Below are 18,507 nucleotides of genomic sequence, written 5' to 3'. Positions count from 1 at the left end.
ATCTTATTCACTTGATCATTTTATTTTCCCTGTGTGTTATTTAAATAAACCTTATTCCTTTATTTGTTAAAAATCCATTCCTGGTCTGTGTGACTCCTTACAGGGAATGGTTGGTGGCAGCTTAGTGAAAGTGTGGTATATCCCAGTAGGTCTGGGGTTGTCACAGTCTCAATGTTGTTTCCAACAGATCTTTCAAAATAAACACCACGTTGTCTGTAAATGCTTGTAATTTGTAATTCTCGCCCTTGATTTTGGTGCCTTTGATTTCTGGATCATTCCTCACATTCCTATTTAATACAGTCAACCCTTGACTTACGAACTCAACCATTCGTAAGTTTTAAAGTTTGTAAGTTGAATCAGCATTTCCCATTGGAATGCATTGAAAACCAATTAATCCGTTCCACCTGTTTTTGGTTCTTAGGTCAAGGGGCGGTTTGTAAGTTGAACCATTAGTTCCCATAGGTTAATCCATTCCTACCACTAGGGGCAGATATTTTTTTTCTTCCTTATAACCTAAGATGACTTAGGTTAAAAGAAAGGAAAGGAAAGAGTTCATAACTCGAAGCAAAGTTTGCAAGTGGAGGCAATATTTTCCTATCAGAGTGGTTCGTAAGTTGAAATGTTCATAACTAGGGCCGTTCATAAGTCGAGGGTTGACTGTACTTCCAAAGTTAATATGAATAACAATGGAGAGAGCTGACATCCCTGTCTAAAGCCTTTTTAAAATATTAATATTATCCATCAATTCACCATTTACCTTTACTTTAGCTATTTGTTCATTATAAATTGTTTCAATAACATTTATGAAGTTTTTGCCAAAATCCATAGCTTTTATTTGCTGTATCATAAATTGCCAGTTCATATTATCAAATGCTTTTTGGGCATCCAGGAAGATTAGTGCCATTTGTTTCTCTGTATACTCCTCCTAATATTCTAATATGTCTAAGATTATCCTTAGGTTGTACCTTAGTTGTCTTTTTGGCAAAAATAAAAATATTGGTCTAAAAATTATGTGTAGAGTCCATGTCTTCTTTTGGTATCAGGGTAATGTATTCCTCTAGCCATGTCTTGGGTATTTTAGCTTCTAATAGAACTTTGTTGCAAACCTCTTTTATTGATAGGCTTAATATATCTTGGAAAGATTTACAGAATTCTGCTGGTAATCCATCTGTTCCTGGGGTCTTATCATTTCTTGTTTTTTAATGGCTTCTGCTACTTCCATCATTGTTACTCATTTAGGAGATTTTTAATGTTTTCTGGTACTTTAGAGAGGTTTGCTTTTTCAATATATTTCATTGTGTTTTCAAGGAAAAATTCTTAGCATAATATTCTTTTGTTATTTGTTATTTTTTTTCTTTTTCATATTGTACGTCTCCATTTTCATCTTGTAGCTTCCTTATTAATCTTTTTTGTGTTTCTTTTTTCAATCTATAGGATAGCCATCATCCACATTTGTTGGATTCTCAAAGAAATTTTGTTTAGCCTTTTTAACTTGTTGAGCTAATTCTTCTGATTTTATTAAGTTTAATTTATGTTTCACTATCTTCCATTTTCTTCTGCGGTTCTTTTTGTAGTACTAGCTCCAGTTTCTTAAATCCTTCTGTTTTGTAAGTTGTTGGTTTTTGTCCTTAATCCTTTTGGCTATATATGACACAGTGAATCCTCTGAAATATGCTTTAGCTGTGTCCGAAATCTTTTGGAGGGATGTTTCCTCTTTTTTATTTTCTTTGAAGAAGAATTCCCTTTCTCTTTTAGTTTTTCCATAAATTCTTTATCCTTCAATATTCCCAGATTTAAGGTCCATCTTTTCTTTTCTTTTCTTTTCTCTCCTTTCCATCGCATTTTCGTTGGATTATGATCTGCCCAGATATTGGTTTCTATTTCTACTTCCTGCAATTCAGTTTTTAATTCTGAGGATAGCCAGATCATATCTGTTCTCAAACAGGATTTATGCCTGCTTCAATAGAAGGTAAATTTAGAGCTTTTAGTATTTGTTTCTCTATATATATCATGTAGTCCTAGTTCTTCTGCCATCCGAAAGAAAATTTTTGGAAGTCTTCTCCTTCCCTTTCCCCCTTTTTTAACCACTTTTGTAGTCAAATCTCTCATTGATAATTGCACTAAAGTCTCCTAATATCCAAATATTCTGACATTCTTTTTCCAATATTGTTTTATATAGCTTGCGATAAAAAATTTCTTGTTTACTGTTAGGTGCATATATTGCAATCATCAGAATATTTTTGGGGGGTTTATTGTTATTTCTATCATTAAGATTTTCCCTTCTTCATCAGAATAGATATATTTAGAGTTTAGCATTTCTTTCACATATAAAGCTACCCCTCTTTTCTTTTGTTGTGCAGCTGAGTAGTAGAGTTTCCCAATCTTGGGGTTCTGCTCAGGTATTGAAAACTAACACCTGTGCATTCCTTTATTCAATCAATCAATCTCATGTTAGATTTTCCTTGCCTCCTATTGGCCACACCACCTTTCTACCAGTTAGTTGTATACTCTTGTTATACAATATGTGATAGGATAGCCTCAGGTTACCTATTTTTTTTTCCTCTAATGAGAGTTGAGGGTTCACTTGATTGAGTACCCACTCATCTGCCTTTCTAGTGGTCCGTGGTATCTGTAAGGCTGTCCTCCAACACCACGTTTCAAAAGAGTTGATTTTTTTCCCTTGTCTTTCTTCACTGTAGTCACTTCATCTTTAACAAAGCACAGACGATTTTGACTTTGGTTTCCAGTGACAATCTTTACTAACCCCCAACCCCTTTCTAATTTTTTTAATTTAAAATGCAAAGGGACATATTTTGGAAACATGTAGAGCTTTTGGGTTATATATCTTTTCTTCCTCAGGTTGCCTAACCAAAACAAAGTGGTTTGAAATTGTAACATAGCCTTCAAGTCCACATTCTTCAGAAAGGGCATGACAACATGAGTTTACATGAGAGATTAAAGGATGTGTATGTTTTTTTCCATTACATCTGTTGCACTCACTCACAGCTTTGCTTCGCCATTGCATTAACTCCAGAATGCCCATTCAAAAAATTTTGGCACAAGAAAGGGCCCCTTAATATTGGAAACATGTTTGTATTTATCATCTGGATCTGTAAAAGGGTATATTCTATATATTAAAAGGAGAACTAAATTGAAATAAGGGAGCCCGAATCAGGGTAAAGATGTAATATGGTGATTTTTTTTATTTTAGGCAAATTAAACTAGATATAAAGCTGGGTCATGGATCTGGAACCACTTTCAATAAGAATGTTATTAGAAGATCCTGAGAACTTTATATAATATGAGAGTAATATTATGATAGTAGTTATATTATATACTAAAATATGTATATGAATAGTTTGAAAGATGGTTGGAATTTGGGGGGATAATCAGGAAGACACTGAGATGTAAAAAACAAATAATTGCAAGCAAGTATGTAACATGATGTTTGACAAGCACAAACAATGTAGATAGATTGGAAAATTAATTAAAAAGGTTTTAAAAAAAATTTTGGCACAGGAGGATGGCAGCCTTACCCCAGCTAGTCTTGATTCTGCTCTCCCCCATAAACCACAATAGAGACCATATGGTCATCTTCTGGGATCTTCTGTCACTGGGTAATTCTACACGGGGAAACCTGTATGTAGAGTACATATTCTTAAAAATTTATTTTAAAAATCCAGAAAATTCAAAAGAAAACCCTCTTGTTTATGAATGTGAAATATTATGCTTCTCTATAAGCCAAAATGACAGGAAACGGCCTTACATTGCATGCCAATGTCATGTCTGCATTGCCAGCAAGGAAAGGGATGCCAAGCTTTACATAACAAAGGGCAGCCTGAATGATGAGAACACCAATGGCAGCAGTTGAGATGGTCTACACAGGCTACTCTCTTGTGCTCACTCCCATTGACAAGAAATAATAAGCAGGGAATGATGCCAAGAACCTGGTGCTTTTTAAATCAATTAACTACTTCTCACCCAAACACAAAGGGAAGGTCAGTACTTCTGAAGAACTGAATCAACATACAGTGTGGCTGTTTTTACATCAGTTTAATTGACTGTTGCCCAGAACGACGGGCAAAGTTCAGCAGCAAAAGCGACGATTTACTGTTCAAACTCCCTAGATACAATTCTCAACAAATATATATATATATATCCCAGTTCCAATTCTCAGCAAAAAGAAGAAGAAGAATGCATGGAATGGAGAGAGTTTTGAGAGTTCTCAGGACACCCTTCCAATCCTTGGTCAACAGAACTAATGGCCTCACTCAGCTGAAAGCAGCTGTCAAGGCACTTGGCCAGGATCCAGAGGCAACATTGAGGTCCCCCAGGCTCCTTCTTCCCAGTAGTCTTTGAGAAATTCTTCTTTATTCAAGAATTCTGGTCAATGGCCAGGAGGCTGATGTCTCCTTCTGAAGTTTCAACAAAGTTTTCAGACTCCAAGATAAAGCAGGCCTGACTGTCTAAAGGAAAAACATCAAGACATGTTGTGAGGGTTGATTATCATCCTTGCAATTATTACAATAGCTTTGTGCAGTCCCTCTGCTCTTCAGATCCCACGAGGAATACAGAAGCCTACCTTCAGAAATGAGAACAAAAAAAGGACGGAAAACATCTCATTTGTTCTCTGAAATGTTCCCCTCACAATATAAAGGCCCCTGTGCTAAAACCTCAGACCATCTCAGTCTCAAAATCTGGGAGACAAAAACTGTGTCAGTCCCAGCTCTTCTGTGTCTTCTAGCGGGACTGATAAAGCCTACTGATGGTGAGTGTAAGAGGTCATGCATGAGGTCCAATGTAGACTTAACCAGACGTTTGTCAGCGATTCCTCTGGTTTTCTTGCCACTGCACTTGCTCCTACGGCACTGGTGCTGCAGCCACAGATTCAGCTCCTCCAGGTCAGGAATCCATATGCCTTCAGAAGAGGTTGTCATTGGTGGATTTGTATCCATAACTCTTGCCAACTTCGTCCTGGAGACATTTATGAAACACCCACAACCGCTCTGGAGTACATAGTAAGTACGTCTTTATCTTTGGTTGTTCTTCTGAAGAAATATGATGTTGATCCAGGAACACTTCATAACATACAAATTCTATCTCACTTCCCTTGCTAGAGAAATAAAAATAGAGCCAATGCCTTCATTGTTATGCTAGACAGAATCTAAAATGTTCTCAAAAATTAACAAGGACTGGCAGCATCAGTGACATTATCAGTGAAATATTCATTTGATTCTTCACTGCTTAAATCAGTACCTTCACTATAACAAAGAATACAATTGTATGATTTTGATGCTCCTATATATATCATTCTATTCATATGGTGGGCAAATGTTTTACCCTTTATCTATTCCTTGAAGTGACCATGTAAGAAGATTTTGAAATGTCTTTGCAGTATGATCCCGAAAAACTATCAGCACATCTTGGCTATGGCTTTTGCAGTCCACGAGATAAACACCAATGATGAACTGCTACCAAATATCACCTTGGGTTACAAGATTTATGACAATAGCTTTGATTCCTGGGCAGCCACTCATAATATTCTGCATCTTTTGTTCCGGAAGAAAGGAAACCGCCTCAATTACAACTGTAAAAGGACAGAGCAAGTCCTGGCTATCGTTGGTGGGCTCACCTCCCAAAATTCCATGCAGATGGCCCACATTCTAAGCATCTACAACATCCCACAGGTATGCTTTTAGAATTGAATAGATGCAACCATATGGAGAAACTAGCCTGATAATTTTCCTTGAGTTTCATCCACAGCCTGCTTAAAAGTTTCTGCCAAATTTAGAGTCTATAGCACGAAATGAATTTTTAGGAGGCTTATTTACAAGAAAAATCTTGCTATATTATATTCACTGGGATTAAGAATCAAAGGTACACACTAAGAGATGGTATCAGAAGACATGGTATCAAATATTCATTAAGTCCTAGAATGGTGTTCTTAGAGAGTGTTTAAAATCACACAGAAAACATCATTTGGCCGTTATTTCACTGTTCTCATGGCAGTGCTAAATCCTTGAAAACCCTGTTAAGGTAGCCATGATTCAGAAGTTCCTAGAGAACACATAACAACAACAAAAATTTAAGGTTAGGTCAAATTATGTTGGGGGGAAAAAAGAGAAGGGTTTCTTAGTTTAAAATGCATTGCATATTTTTCACTTAGGTCAGCTACGGCTCTTTTGAAGAAGCCCTGAGTGACAACATTCAGTTCCCCTTCTTGTATCGGATGACCCCCAATGAAGAACCACAGTATGTCGGGATTGTTTCCCTACTCCGGCATTTTGGATGGAACTGGGTTGGCCTCATTATTCCAGATGATAACAATGGAGAAACCTTCCTTAGAACTTTGACACCAAAGCTGTTTGAGAGTCATCTTTGCATCGCTTGGACCATGATGATCCCAAGAGTATCTGTGCACTTACCGTTTGAACTCCTACTTCAAAAAGTGGGACCCATTCTGTCGACTTTCCGAGTGATTGAAATCAATGTGATTCTTGTGCATGGAGACAAACAGTCTTTGGAGGCCTTATACCTCACTCTATTCTACTTTGAACTGCATGCAAGACAACCACAAAGGAGGGTGTGGGTGACAACGGCTCAATGGGATTACACGTCTTTACCGACTGGGATAAAACTGACCTCAGAGTCACTCAATGGAACCTTGTCATTCGCCCTCCACACCAATATGGTGCCAGGATTTCAGGACTTTCTGGAGAACATCAATCCATTTCACTCCAACATTTATTTCGTTCCTACGTTCTGGTTCACAGTATTCCTCTGCTCATTCCCACTGCATGACCTGCATTATCGAGATGCAAACAACTGCACCGGGCAGGAGAAGCTCTCAGATCTTCCTGGATCTGTCTTTGAAATGGGAATGACTGGCCACAGCTACAGTGTCTACAATGCTGTTTATTTTGTAGCACACGCCTTGCACACCATTTATTCCTTGAGAGCTCAACAGAAAGGAAGGAGAGATGGAGACAAGCAGGATCCTTGGAATATTCATCCATGGCAGGTAATCACATCAAAACCTAAGTTTAGGATGAGATAAATAGCCAGGTAGAGCAAAAGGTGGTAGGCCCTCCAGTTTTGGGGAACAGGATAGAAAAGTAAAATCTGGTCTCATTAATCAAAGGGCAGAAAAAGAAAGATGGACTTCATGAATTGATCCAACTTGATCCTAGAGTTTCTTAAGCTGAGGGCTATCACTGCTGAGCGATGAACGGAATGAAAAATGTAGTCATTAGTGCACTTGGACTGTACAGAGCTTTGATATATTTCTCTCTGACTAAAACTGTAAACCTTTTCTTCCTCTAATACAGCTTCACTCAATTCTAAAAACTCTCCATTTTAACAATAATGCTGGGGAAGAAATATTTTTGGATGAGAAGCGGGAACTGGCAGCTGGATTTGACATCAACAACTTCTTCGTCTTTCCCAACGGGTCCTTCCAGAAAGTCCGAGTGGGACACGTGGACACCCTGACCCTTGAAGGCAAACAATTTGCTATCAATGGGAGCGCCATTGTGTGGAATCAGAAGTTCCATCAGGTGGGGATGCTTATTCCTAGCAATAATGAACTGATTTAGCTGCTCCTATTTAGACTGAGTTAGGTGTCGGCTGTATTTTGTTCCATAAGGAAAGAGCCTTGTGTAGGCAAATATTTCTCTTCGCACCTCTGGTGTGCTCGTTCAGTCCTTGAAATGCTTAGGGACTTTTAGAAAATGATGACTCCCCTAAAAACTCAGAATCATTCAGGTCCAGCAGTGCTAAGTGTTGTTGCCATCTCCCTATCATCCTTTATTCTTTGCCAAACCTAATACTTTGGGGAAACCACAGGAGTATTTTGGAAACTATGATGTAGATATGATACACACTGCCATAGTATAGATTATTAAGGTTAAAATGTGAATTAGGAATGGGATTTGTAGTCATGGAATATTGTAAAAGGAATCCTTATTGGTTATGTGTTAGCATGACTGTGTGCTTCGGGAGGGTTTTCTCCTTGAGGTCGATGGAACATTCCATGTAGCAGCCTTGGCCTGAGACAATAAGGAGCCAAGACGCAACACCGAGATGAAGGACAACAACACCTGCCCTTCTCATGGGAATTGGAGTCGTGGTGAGAAGACACAGTCCTTTACGCTCCTTGGTTAACATCGCAGAAGAGTGAAGAAGAAAGATGTTCCCAGTAAGGAAGCAAATAGAGAATGGAGTCAAAGACTAGAGTTGCTTTTAAGATGGATGGATTGATTTTAGTATTGATTTTAGGACTGAGAACCAGAATGGAGTTTTGAGTTCCAAATGCTAGTTTTTAGTGTTATGCTAAGACGTAGTTCAGAGAAAGGATAGAAAAAGGGGGGGGGCTATGCCTGGCCTACCTTCTGAACAATTTTTTAGAGTTTTTTATTTTATTTTGCTAGAAGGAATTCGTTAAGATTCCAACTCCAATACTTTATGGAAATGTACTTTATCCTATGCTTTTGCAACAAACTGAATATCTCTAAATACTTTATTTTTATAATAAAACAATAATTCTTAAAATCCTACATTTTGGTCTCTTCAACAGCAAATCTGCAGAGCCAGATGGTGAAAGGCCACAGTGTGCTACCGCGGTCCTTTTTTGCCTGAGTTTTGTTTGTCTTGGCAGACTCCAAAACTCATGATTTTTATCTTTGTTTTTTCTCTTTTAATTGCTTAGTAGAACAAACTTGTGGAAAAGGGTAAGTTGTACTGCCTTGCTGGGTTATCCGGACTCCGCTCAGCTTAATTAGGAGTGCACTTACGCTCGGACCCTCTCTGTTCAAACATCAAGAATCTTTTAGGAGATCCTTGGTGATGACACACACCATTGTTTCATGATCGACTGAGGAATGGTTACCAAATAAAAGAGGAATTAAGTAAACTCTGTTATTTTCTTTTCTTTCATCTCTGTGAATGATAATGAGCAGAAGAGGAAATCCCGAATACCATCTTATCTTTGGTGCCAACACGATTCTGTCTGGCTTTGCTGATTAGAGCCTGTCATTGTTTTTCCTGCTAGTTGTTGCAAGTAATATCAAGAATTCCCTGTGTCACAAAATTTCTCACATTCCTTCATAAGGAATGAATCTCCTGGCTCATTCAAACTCAGGTGTAATATTGGGGGATGTAGGAATGTTTTTCGAAAACAGAAAGTGGATTTCTAAAAAGTACTTTTCCAACCTCCTCCAAATTTGGCACAGATCAAATCCATACTATCAGCAATCACTTGGCAACACAGAGATGACATTCAAGAATCTCCTGAATGCTAAAGCCTTGTTTGGAATGTCCCCTCCTATCAGAAAGGGCTAACAGAATGTTGATTTGACTCACTATACAATATCAAAGATACACTTCTTATGCGCCTGTAACAGCTCTGATTCCATGTAGGAAATTGAAATTTCATCTCTGTAAATTTTTCCGGCCAATTTTTTATGTGTCAACCCCATCTCTTACCATAGAATAGAACTTCCTGTATAATTAGTTTTGGGAGGGATTTTGTTCAATGTTTTAATTTATATCATCATTAAATTTTAGTTTATATTTAACTGATGTTCTGATTGTTAGCTACCAAAAGTATTGTCCCGGCCACTTTATATCACTGAAATTTATTTCATTGAACTTGAATCTTGTGATCAATCACAGCTGTTTGGGGGTTATTAAGAGATATTGATTCCCCTCACTACAAGGTTCCAATGATCTAGAGTAATCCCCTTCATTCTAGAGAAGCCTTTGATAGCCACAGAATGCAGGTGAAGGGGACTGTTTATGACCTGAAAGTGGCATCCACCAATTTTGGCAGCAATGGAATGCTGGCCAATATATCATGATCACTGTCGTTTGCCACAGTGGTGGTCGTGGTGGTGTATGTCCCTACCTGGAAGCTCAAAAGCATCTGTAAAGCTTTGTCAGTCGTAACCAAATGTGGCACCTTCTAAACACCTTACTTTCTCATTGGAAGGTGCCCAGATCCACCTGTGTTGAGAGTTGCCGTCCCGGGCACAGCATGTTTGTCCAGCCAGGGAAGCAAGTGTGTTGCTATGATTGTGAGGAATGCCCCGAAGGGAGGATTTCAACCAAGATGGGTAAGTGCAGGATTGTAGCATTTTGTGGACTTTCAGGTGAAGATTCCTCTTCCCCTAATACCAAAACAGGAATGCATTGCTTGATACCAAAGAACTTTCTGAAAAAGCAATCAATGGTACTATTTAAAAAATGAACGGAAGTCCATCATTTCTTTACATTTTTTTTGTCAATTGAAGATGAAAATTAAAATGTTTTTGCATTCTGCAAACAGTAGGACCTTTTTTCTTTTCTCCAGATGCAGAACAATGTGAGCCGTGCCCTGAAGACCACTATCCAAACAAGAACAAAAACTGGTGTATTGGTAAAAAGTTAAGCTATTTGTCTTACGGTGAACCATTGGGAGCACTACTGGTGTCTTTTGCTCTCTTCCTTAGTGGGAACACAGTGGTGGTGATGGGAATATTCCTTCTCTACCACCACACTCCCATCGTCAAGGCCAATAACTGGGGAATCACCTGGGCTCTCCTCTCCTCTCTGCTCCTCTGTTTTCTCTGTTCCTTCCTCTTCATTGGGTGGCCTGGGAAGGTGACCTGCCTTCTGAGACAGATGGTGTTTGGTGTTATCTTTTCTGTGTCCATCGCTTGTGTCTTAGCCAAAACCTTGACTGTGATTTTGGCCTTCATGGCTGCCAAGCCTGGAAGCCAGATGAGGAGATGGCTCGGGAACAGACTTGCTCTGTCAGTCATCATCTTACCCTCTCTGATTCAAACTGCCATCTGCATAGTATGGTTGGCCACTTCTCCCCCATTTCCAGAATATGACATGCATTCCCAGAGTGACACCATCACAGTCCAGTGCAATGAAGGTTCAGATCTCATGTTCTACCTTGTCCTGGGCTTCATGTGGCTTTTGGCCCTCATCAGCTTCACAGTGGCTTTCTTTGCCCGGAAGTTGCCTGACTCATTCAATGAAGCCAAGTTGATCACATTCAGCATGTTGGTCTTCTGCAGCATATGGGCATCTTTTGTGCCAGCCTACCTGGGCACCAAAGGGAAATACACAGTGGCTGTGGAGGTCTTCTCCATCTTGACCTCCAGTGGTGGGTTGTTGGGTTTCCTCTTCTTCCCTAAATGCTACATCATGATTTTCAGGCCTGAATTAAACACCCGAGAGCAAATAGCAAGAAAAAAAATAAGTGGCAGTAATTCAAGGGTCAGGGATTCCAGTCTCTGAGTATACAATACAGCTGAGAAGGAGATGAAGTTCTGTCAAGAATTAGAAGCAGAAAAGGGGAGATTTGTATTCAGTCCATATTTTTTTAGTCATTTAAAATATTTTTGCCACACTTTACTCATTATAAAGGATCCAAGGCAGATTACGTACAACATTACATGAAAACGTTTGAAGTGAAAAACATCTTTGCCTGCTTTTGGAAATATAGCAAAGGTGGCCTCAGCCTAGCTTGCCCTGGAACAGAAAGTCTAGGAGCAGGGAGAGAGAAGAACCTCTCCCATGTGCCCACCAAATGGACTGCTAAATATGGTTTGACCGGGAGAAAAGCCTCCACTGATTATCTGAACAGCCTACTTACTTGCTTGCTTGCTTGCTTGCTTGCTTGCTTGCTTGCTTGCTTGCTTGCTTGCTTGCTTGCTTGCTTGCTTACTTACTTGTAGCTTCAAAAGGTTCATCATAAGTCAGAATTGACTTGACAGCACATCACGATGTTGATGTCGATAACGATGATGAGGATGATACCACCCAATTAGTGTTGTGCACTACTCTGGGCAGTTTACAATCAAAGTTAATTCAATCCATGATATAATACTAACAGTTCATCAGTTCAACAAACATTCTCAAAATATAATCTAATAAATATAGCATAAAACCCTAAAGCTAAACAATAGCAGGACAGGTGGCATAAATGCGTCATGGCTCAAAGAAGAATGTCTTTAAAAGCTTCTGTGAGCAGCTTTCTCGTCCTCATCCTCTGAAAAGCTGGGTGGGAAAGGGCCTGGCACAGCTCTGCTAGATGCCCATTCCCTAAGGTTGCTGCCACAATGGTGCCCAGAAACGGTCCCCTAACAGGGCGCAGTGGAAGAAGAAAATGGAGACAGACTCCAAGGAGTGAATGACCTGAATGCCCAAAAAGGGAGACCCAACAGGGGTTTGGCTGCAGAGGTTTCTGGGTATGGTATTACTGTATGTTAGTCACTTAACCAGCATCCTTCAAGGCAGACAAGACAAAAGAACGAGTGCTCACAGATAAAGAGAAAAAAAGGGAAAGGGTAACAGAGATTAGGGAGGAAAGAGGCACTCCTCTACTGGTGCAATGCCTGGGGCAAACCACGGTGTACACTAGCAGCAAGTGCAAACTGGTTGCACTATTGGAAGAAAAAGCGAAAAAACAAGAGTGGCAAGTGGCCACACTGAAGGCTATAGGAGAAAATTCTGCCTAGCCACATTCAGTTTAAGTCAGTTCCCCCTTTGGAACAGGTTATCAATGAGTTCCCAGCCCCACCTCCTCTGGCAGGCATCCACTCAGAGGCAGCCCCCCTGTTTCCCTGCTCCCCCTCCTATGGAGGCTACCTTTGGGTGGGCGCCTGCTGGAGGAGGTGGGGCTAGGAAGTGTCGAACACCTGTTTGCCCAACGAAAGAACAGTGAGAAACTGCCAAAGTAACAGTTGGTGCCCATCTCCAATCTGCACGACTCACAAGTCCCAATGTACGGGTGTCTGCTAGAAGAATTGGATTTTTTATTCCACGAAAGGTCGCATTAATTGTTTGATTTTTAGCGGTCTAATAAAGTTGTCATATTCTTCTACTTTCGATTGTGTAGTGATTACATGGCTTCCGTTTGATTTCTTGAAATATTGTCGGAATTTTTATTTCATTATTTTTATTTATTTGATTTCTAGATCGTCTATCTAACCAGAGGCCACTCTTGTCGGTTTACAACACAACAAAAGGCAAAACAACAAACAAAACATTGAACCATAAAACACCAATACTAGTATAAAATTAAATACAACATGATCAATCATAATAAATTAAAGCAACATGAAAACATTTAAACCTTTTAAATGATGGTATTATGATTTTAAAAGGGTTGGGGGGGTGAATTGGAATAAAATGCTGGAAAACATGTCTCCTAGAAGTTACAAACATGTTACATATCAGAAAGGTAAATTCTTTCATTTGGGGATACATTGATCCTTATTCTTGTTTGATCTTCTAAGCACTTGTTTTTCCAGGGCAAGAGAAACTCCGCCCTTGTTCTTCCCTTCTCTTCCACATGTGTTTCTGAGTAGACATGGTGTCTCAGACCCTTTTTTTTTTTCACCTTGGAAGAGGCTGGATCTCCAGTCCGAATCTCTGCACCCCCAGAGATCCTACCAGCCATTCCTAAAAAGCACTTCTGAGAACAGGGAGAAACACAAACAGTTGTAACTTTGGTGGCCAGGCAGCAAAAATTCTGGTCTGGTGGCAGAATGCTCCAAGGGCCAATAGTGCCTGTCCTCTACAGTATTTTCTTTTTTAAAAGGTGGTGTGGGAAGGAAATAGTTTTGAGGGATCTCTGAACATCCTTCCTATTCTTCATTAACAGAACTGGGACTGATAAGACTAGATGCCTCAATCAGCTGAAGGTGGCTGTCAGGACACTTGACCAGGATAGCAGGGGAATGTAAACCTCTCTAAGTCTCCACCTACCCACTACTCTTCGAGGAATCCTTGCTTAATCAAAAGGTCAACAACCAAGAAGAGCAGAACCTCTTCTTAACCAGAAGGATGTCCTTATTAGTGATGAACTTAATGGAAGAAGAGATATGAGTTCAGATTTAGTGCCGATCCATTTTATTCCATCTCCACTTTTGTGTCATCCCAAGGGAGGCCAAACCATTTTTTAAAATTATTATAATTATAATTATAATTATAATTATAATTATTGTTGTTGTTGTTGTTGTTGTTGTTGTTGTTGTTGTTAATAATAATAATAATAATAATAATAATAATAATAATAATAATAATAATAATAATAATAATAATAATAATAATAATAATAATAATAATAATAATAATAATAATCCATCCATGCTTATTTAACATTGTGTCACCTGGGTTCAGCTTATACGCATTTGTTAACACAACTACAATACATATTAAGCTCTTAATCTATACAACGTCCTTCTAACCATTGATAAAAAAGTTCCATGTTTGATAATATTCTGTATCTTCCTTTGCTTTAATTTTCAGTGTCAGTCTATCCATTTCGGCAGAGTCCAATATCTGGGAGGAAAGCGATGACAAATCTAGATGGCATCTTAAAAAGCAGAGACATCACCTTGCCAACAAACAGCCACATAGTCAAAGCTATGATTTTTCCAGTAGCGATGTATGGAACTGAGAGCAGGACCGTATAGAAGGCTGACCACCAAAGAATTGATGCTTTTGAATTGTAGTGCTGGAGGAGACTCTTGAGAATCCCCTGGACAGCATGGAGAACAAACCTATATATTCTGAAGGAAATCAACCCTGAGTTCTCACTGGAAGGACAGATCCTGAAGCTGAGGCTCCAATATTCTGGGAGGCAGTGGAAGACATGAGGGTCTCGCATGCGCTAGTCCACTGGTTCTTAACCTTGGGTTACTCAGGAGTTTTGGACTGCAACTCCCAGAAGCCTTCACCACCAACTGTGCTGGCTGGGGTTTCTGGGACTTGCAGTTCAAAAACAGCCGAGTAACAAAGGTTAAGAACCATTGCTCTAGTCCATGGGGACACGACATAACGACTAAACAACAACAACAAAAATAATAGAGAACAAATATTCAGAAGCTCACCCATTTAAGCTGTAAATTCACTAAGTATGGTTGTTCTTTTGTTTTTGTGTTGGCTTGCTTTGTGGCTGGGGATGGACACTCAATGATATCAAAGCTTCTGTGCCTGTATCCTCTCATTAACTCTGGTTGCTAGTGTACCTCAACTATTACATCCATCTTGTACTGTAAGTATACAATTGCTAGGTAATTTTTTCAGATGTCCAAAGATGTTACGTGCCATCAAGTCACTTCTGATATGTAGTAACCATATGACACCTCTGCTCAGATCTCACAAACCAACAGCAGTGGCTTTTCCCCCTGAGTTTCAGGTTAGGCCATTCTGTCTACCTACTGCTCCCCTCCTTTTCTAGCAATATTGTCTTTTTCAGTAACTTCTGCTCAGGTATTGAAAACTAACAGCTGTGCATTCCTTTATTCAATCATCAATCTCATGTTAGATTTTCCTTACCTCCTACTGGCCACACCACCTTTCTGCCAGTTAGTTCTATATTGTCGTTATACAGTATGTGCATCATAGGATAGCCTCAGGTTACCTATTTTTAACTCTAATGAGAGTTGAGGCTTCACTTGATTGAGTGCCCACTCATCTGCCTTTCTGGTGGTCTGTGGTATCTGTAAGACTGTCCTCCAACACCACTGTGACATCCTCCTCACATGTCACAATGGTCACGACAATCTCTCATTCACACTTTTCTTGCTACCACCAACCACACTTATTGATCTGACTCATCAGACAATGGTATGGATTTAAAAATTAAAAGGATTGTTTACTGAGAAAACCTAAATAATAGTAAATCACTGTAGAAACAAAATAAGGCAATCAATGTAATAAAGTATCCCCCTCAATCACTCTCTCATTCAGACCTACTCTAGCACAGTACCTCATAACTTGAATAAACAGGCCCTAACACTCTGTCTCATCCCAACCTCCCAAATCTCCCAAATCTCCCCAATCTCCCTTCACCACATTCACTCCCCCCTTATATACATTAACTCCACCCACTGAAGTCCCACCTCCTGTCCTGCCATAGGCAGATAAACTCCAGCCATAGCAGTGACAGGCAGGTGACATCATCACAGCCGTCACAACCACGTTTCAAAAGAGTTGATTTTTTTCCCTTCTCTTTCTTCACTGAGGTCACGTCATCTTTATAAAAACCCAGACGATTTTGACTTTGGTTTCCAGTGACAATCTTTACTAACACCCAGCCCCTTCTCATTTTTTTAATTCAAAAGACAAAGGGACATATTTTGGAATCATGTAGAGCTTTTGGGTTATATATCTTTTCTTCCTCAGGTTGCCTAACCAAAACAAAGTGTTTTGAAATTGGAACATAGCCTTCAAGTCACATTCTTCAGAAAGGGCATGACAACATGAGTTTACATGAGAGATTAAAGGATGTGTATGGTTTTTTTTGCATCTGTTGCACTCACTCACAGCTTTGATTCGCCATTGCATTAACTCCAAAATGCCCCTTCAAAAACATTTTGACACAGAAGGACAGCAGCCTTATCCCAGCTAGTCTTGATTCTGCTCTGCTCCATAAACCACAGTAGAGACCATATGGTCATCTTCTGGGGTCTTCTGCCACTGGGTAATTCTACACGGCGAAAGTTGAAGCCTGTATGTAGAGTACACATACTTAAACTTCCATTTTAAAAAGCCAGAAAATTCAATTCTTAAAAAGAACCCTCTTGTTTATGAATGTGCTTCTCTATCTATAAGCCAAAATGACAGGAAACGGCCTCACATTGCACGCCAATGTCATGTCTGCATTGCCAGCAAGGAAAGGGATGCCAAGCTTTAGATAACAAAGGGCAGCCTGAATGATGAGAACACCAATGGCAGCAGTTGAGATGGTCTACACAGGATACTCTCTTGTGCTCACTCCCATTCACAAGAAATAATAAGCAGGGAATGATGCCAAGAACCTGGTGCTTTTTTAAATCAATTAACTACTTCTCACCCAAACAAAATGGAAAGGTCAGTACTTCTGAAGAACTGAACAGTGTGGCTGTTTTTACATCAGTTTAATTGACTGTTGCCCAGAACAATGGGCAAAGTTCAGCAGCAAAAGCCACGATTTATTATTCAAACTCCCCAGTTACAATTCTCAGCCAAAAATATGTCCCAATTCCAATTCTCAGCAAAAAGAAGAAGAAGAATGCATGGAATGGAGAGAGTTTTGAGAGTTCTCCGGACACCCTTCCAATCCTTGGTCACCAGAACTAATGGCCTCACTCATCTGAAGGCAGCTGTCAAGGCACTTGGCCAGGATCCAGAGGCAACATTGAGGTCCCCCAGGCTCCTTCTTCCCAGTAGTCTTTGAGAAATTCTTCTTTATTCAAGAATTCAGGTCAATGGCCAGGAGGCTGATGTCTCCCTCTGCAGTTTTCAACAAAGTTTTCAGACTACAAGATAAAGCAGGCATCTAAAGGAAAAATATCAAGACATGTTTTGAGGCTTGATTACTAACCTTGCAATTATTACAATACTCTTTTGCAGTCCCTCTGCTCTTCAGATCCCATGAGGAATACAGAAGCCTGCTGTCAGAAACAAAAAGAAGAAAAACAGGACGGAAAACATCTCATTTATTCTCTGAAATGTTCCCCTCACAATATAAAGGCCCCTTTGCTAAAACCTCAGACCATCTCAGTCTCAAAATCTGAGGAACAGAAAGTGTGTCAGTCCCAGCTCTTCTGTGTCTTCTACCAGGAATGGTAAAGCTTACTTTTATATATATTAAAAAGTATATATATTTTTATAATAACTTGGGATAGAGTAAGGGGTACAGAAGGTATAGGGGGATTTGAAGGGTGGGAAACGGAGGAGGCAGTGAAAAACAGCATGTACTGACATCCAATCTATTCCTATTACAATATCAAATCTACTTTCCGCTTTTCTACAATTTGATTGCCCTCCAGGTTTTAACTTACATTTACATCCTAATTTAAATCTACGTACGTTAATCAAGCACTATCTGGTGATTCAAGCCATTGGGACTGATAAAGCCTACTGATGGTGAGTGTAGGAAGTCACGCATGAGGTCCAACGGAGACTTAGCCAGACGTTTGTCAGCAATTCCTCTGGTTTTCTTGCCACTACAAGTGCTCCTACAGCACTGGTGCTCCAGCCACAGAATCAGCTCCTCCAGGTGTGATTGGCAGCCAGGACCCCAGATGCCTTCAGATAATTCAAATGAGTTTGTTATTGGTGGATTTGTTTCCATAACTCTTGCCAACTTCATCATGGAGTCATTTATGAAACATCCACAACCTTTCAGTAATGCTTAGTAAGTACATCTTTATTTTTTGTTATTCTTGTAAAGAATAATGATGTTGATCAAGGAACAATTCATAGCATATAAATTGTATCTCACTTCCGTTGCTATAGAAATAAAAAGAGAGCCAATGCCTTCACTGTTTTGCTAAACAAAATCTAAAATGTTCTCAAAAACTTAAAATGGACTCGCAGCCTCACTTACATTATCAGTGAAATATACATTTGGTTCTTCATTGCTTAAAGCAGTACCTTCACCATAACAAAGAATACAATACTTTACCCTTTATCTTTTCTTTGAAGTCACCATGTAAGACGATTTTGAAATGTCATTGCAGT

The 18,507-nt window shown here is 39.5% G+C and overlaps 1 protein-coding gene across 1 annotated transcript; it reads left to right on the top strand.

Moving 5' to 3' along the window:
* The first annotated feature begins 150 nt into the window (after positions 1–150).
* Positions 151–13,056, top strand: LOC140701344 (vomeronasal type-2 receptor 26-like). Its single transcript, XM_078378770.1, has 6 exons — positions 151–5,018; positions 5,396–5,687; positions 6,167–7,021; positions 7,329–7,556; positions 9,989–10,112; positions 10,349–13,056. Exons 1-6 carry the CDS (start codon positions 4,591–4,593, stop codon positions 11,284–11,286), a joined length of 2,865 nt encoding a protein of 954 aa, XP_078234896.1. The 5' UTR covers positions 151–4,590; the 3' UTR covers positions 11,287–13,056.
* Positions 13,057–18,507: the final 5,451 nt, after the last annotated feature.

Source organism: Pogona vitticeps, chromosome 6 (assembly GCF_051106095.1).
Source record: "Pogona vitticeps strain Pit_001003342236 chromosome 6, PviZW2.1, whole genome shotgun sequence".
Classification (NCBI taxonomy): Eukaryota; Metazoa; Chordata; class Lepidosauria; order Squamata; family Agamidae; genus Pogona; species Pogona vitticeps.
The sequence above is the reverse complement of the archived record's forward strand: the minus strand, read 5'-3'. Positions and strand labels throughout refer to the sequence as shown.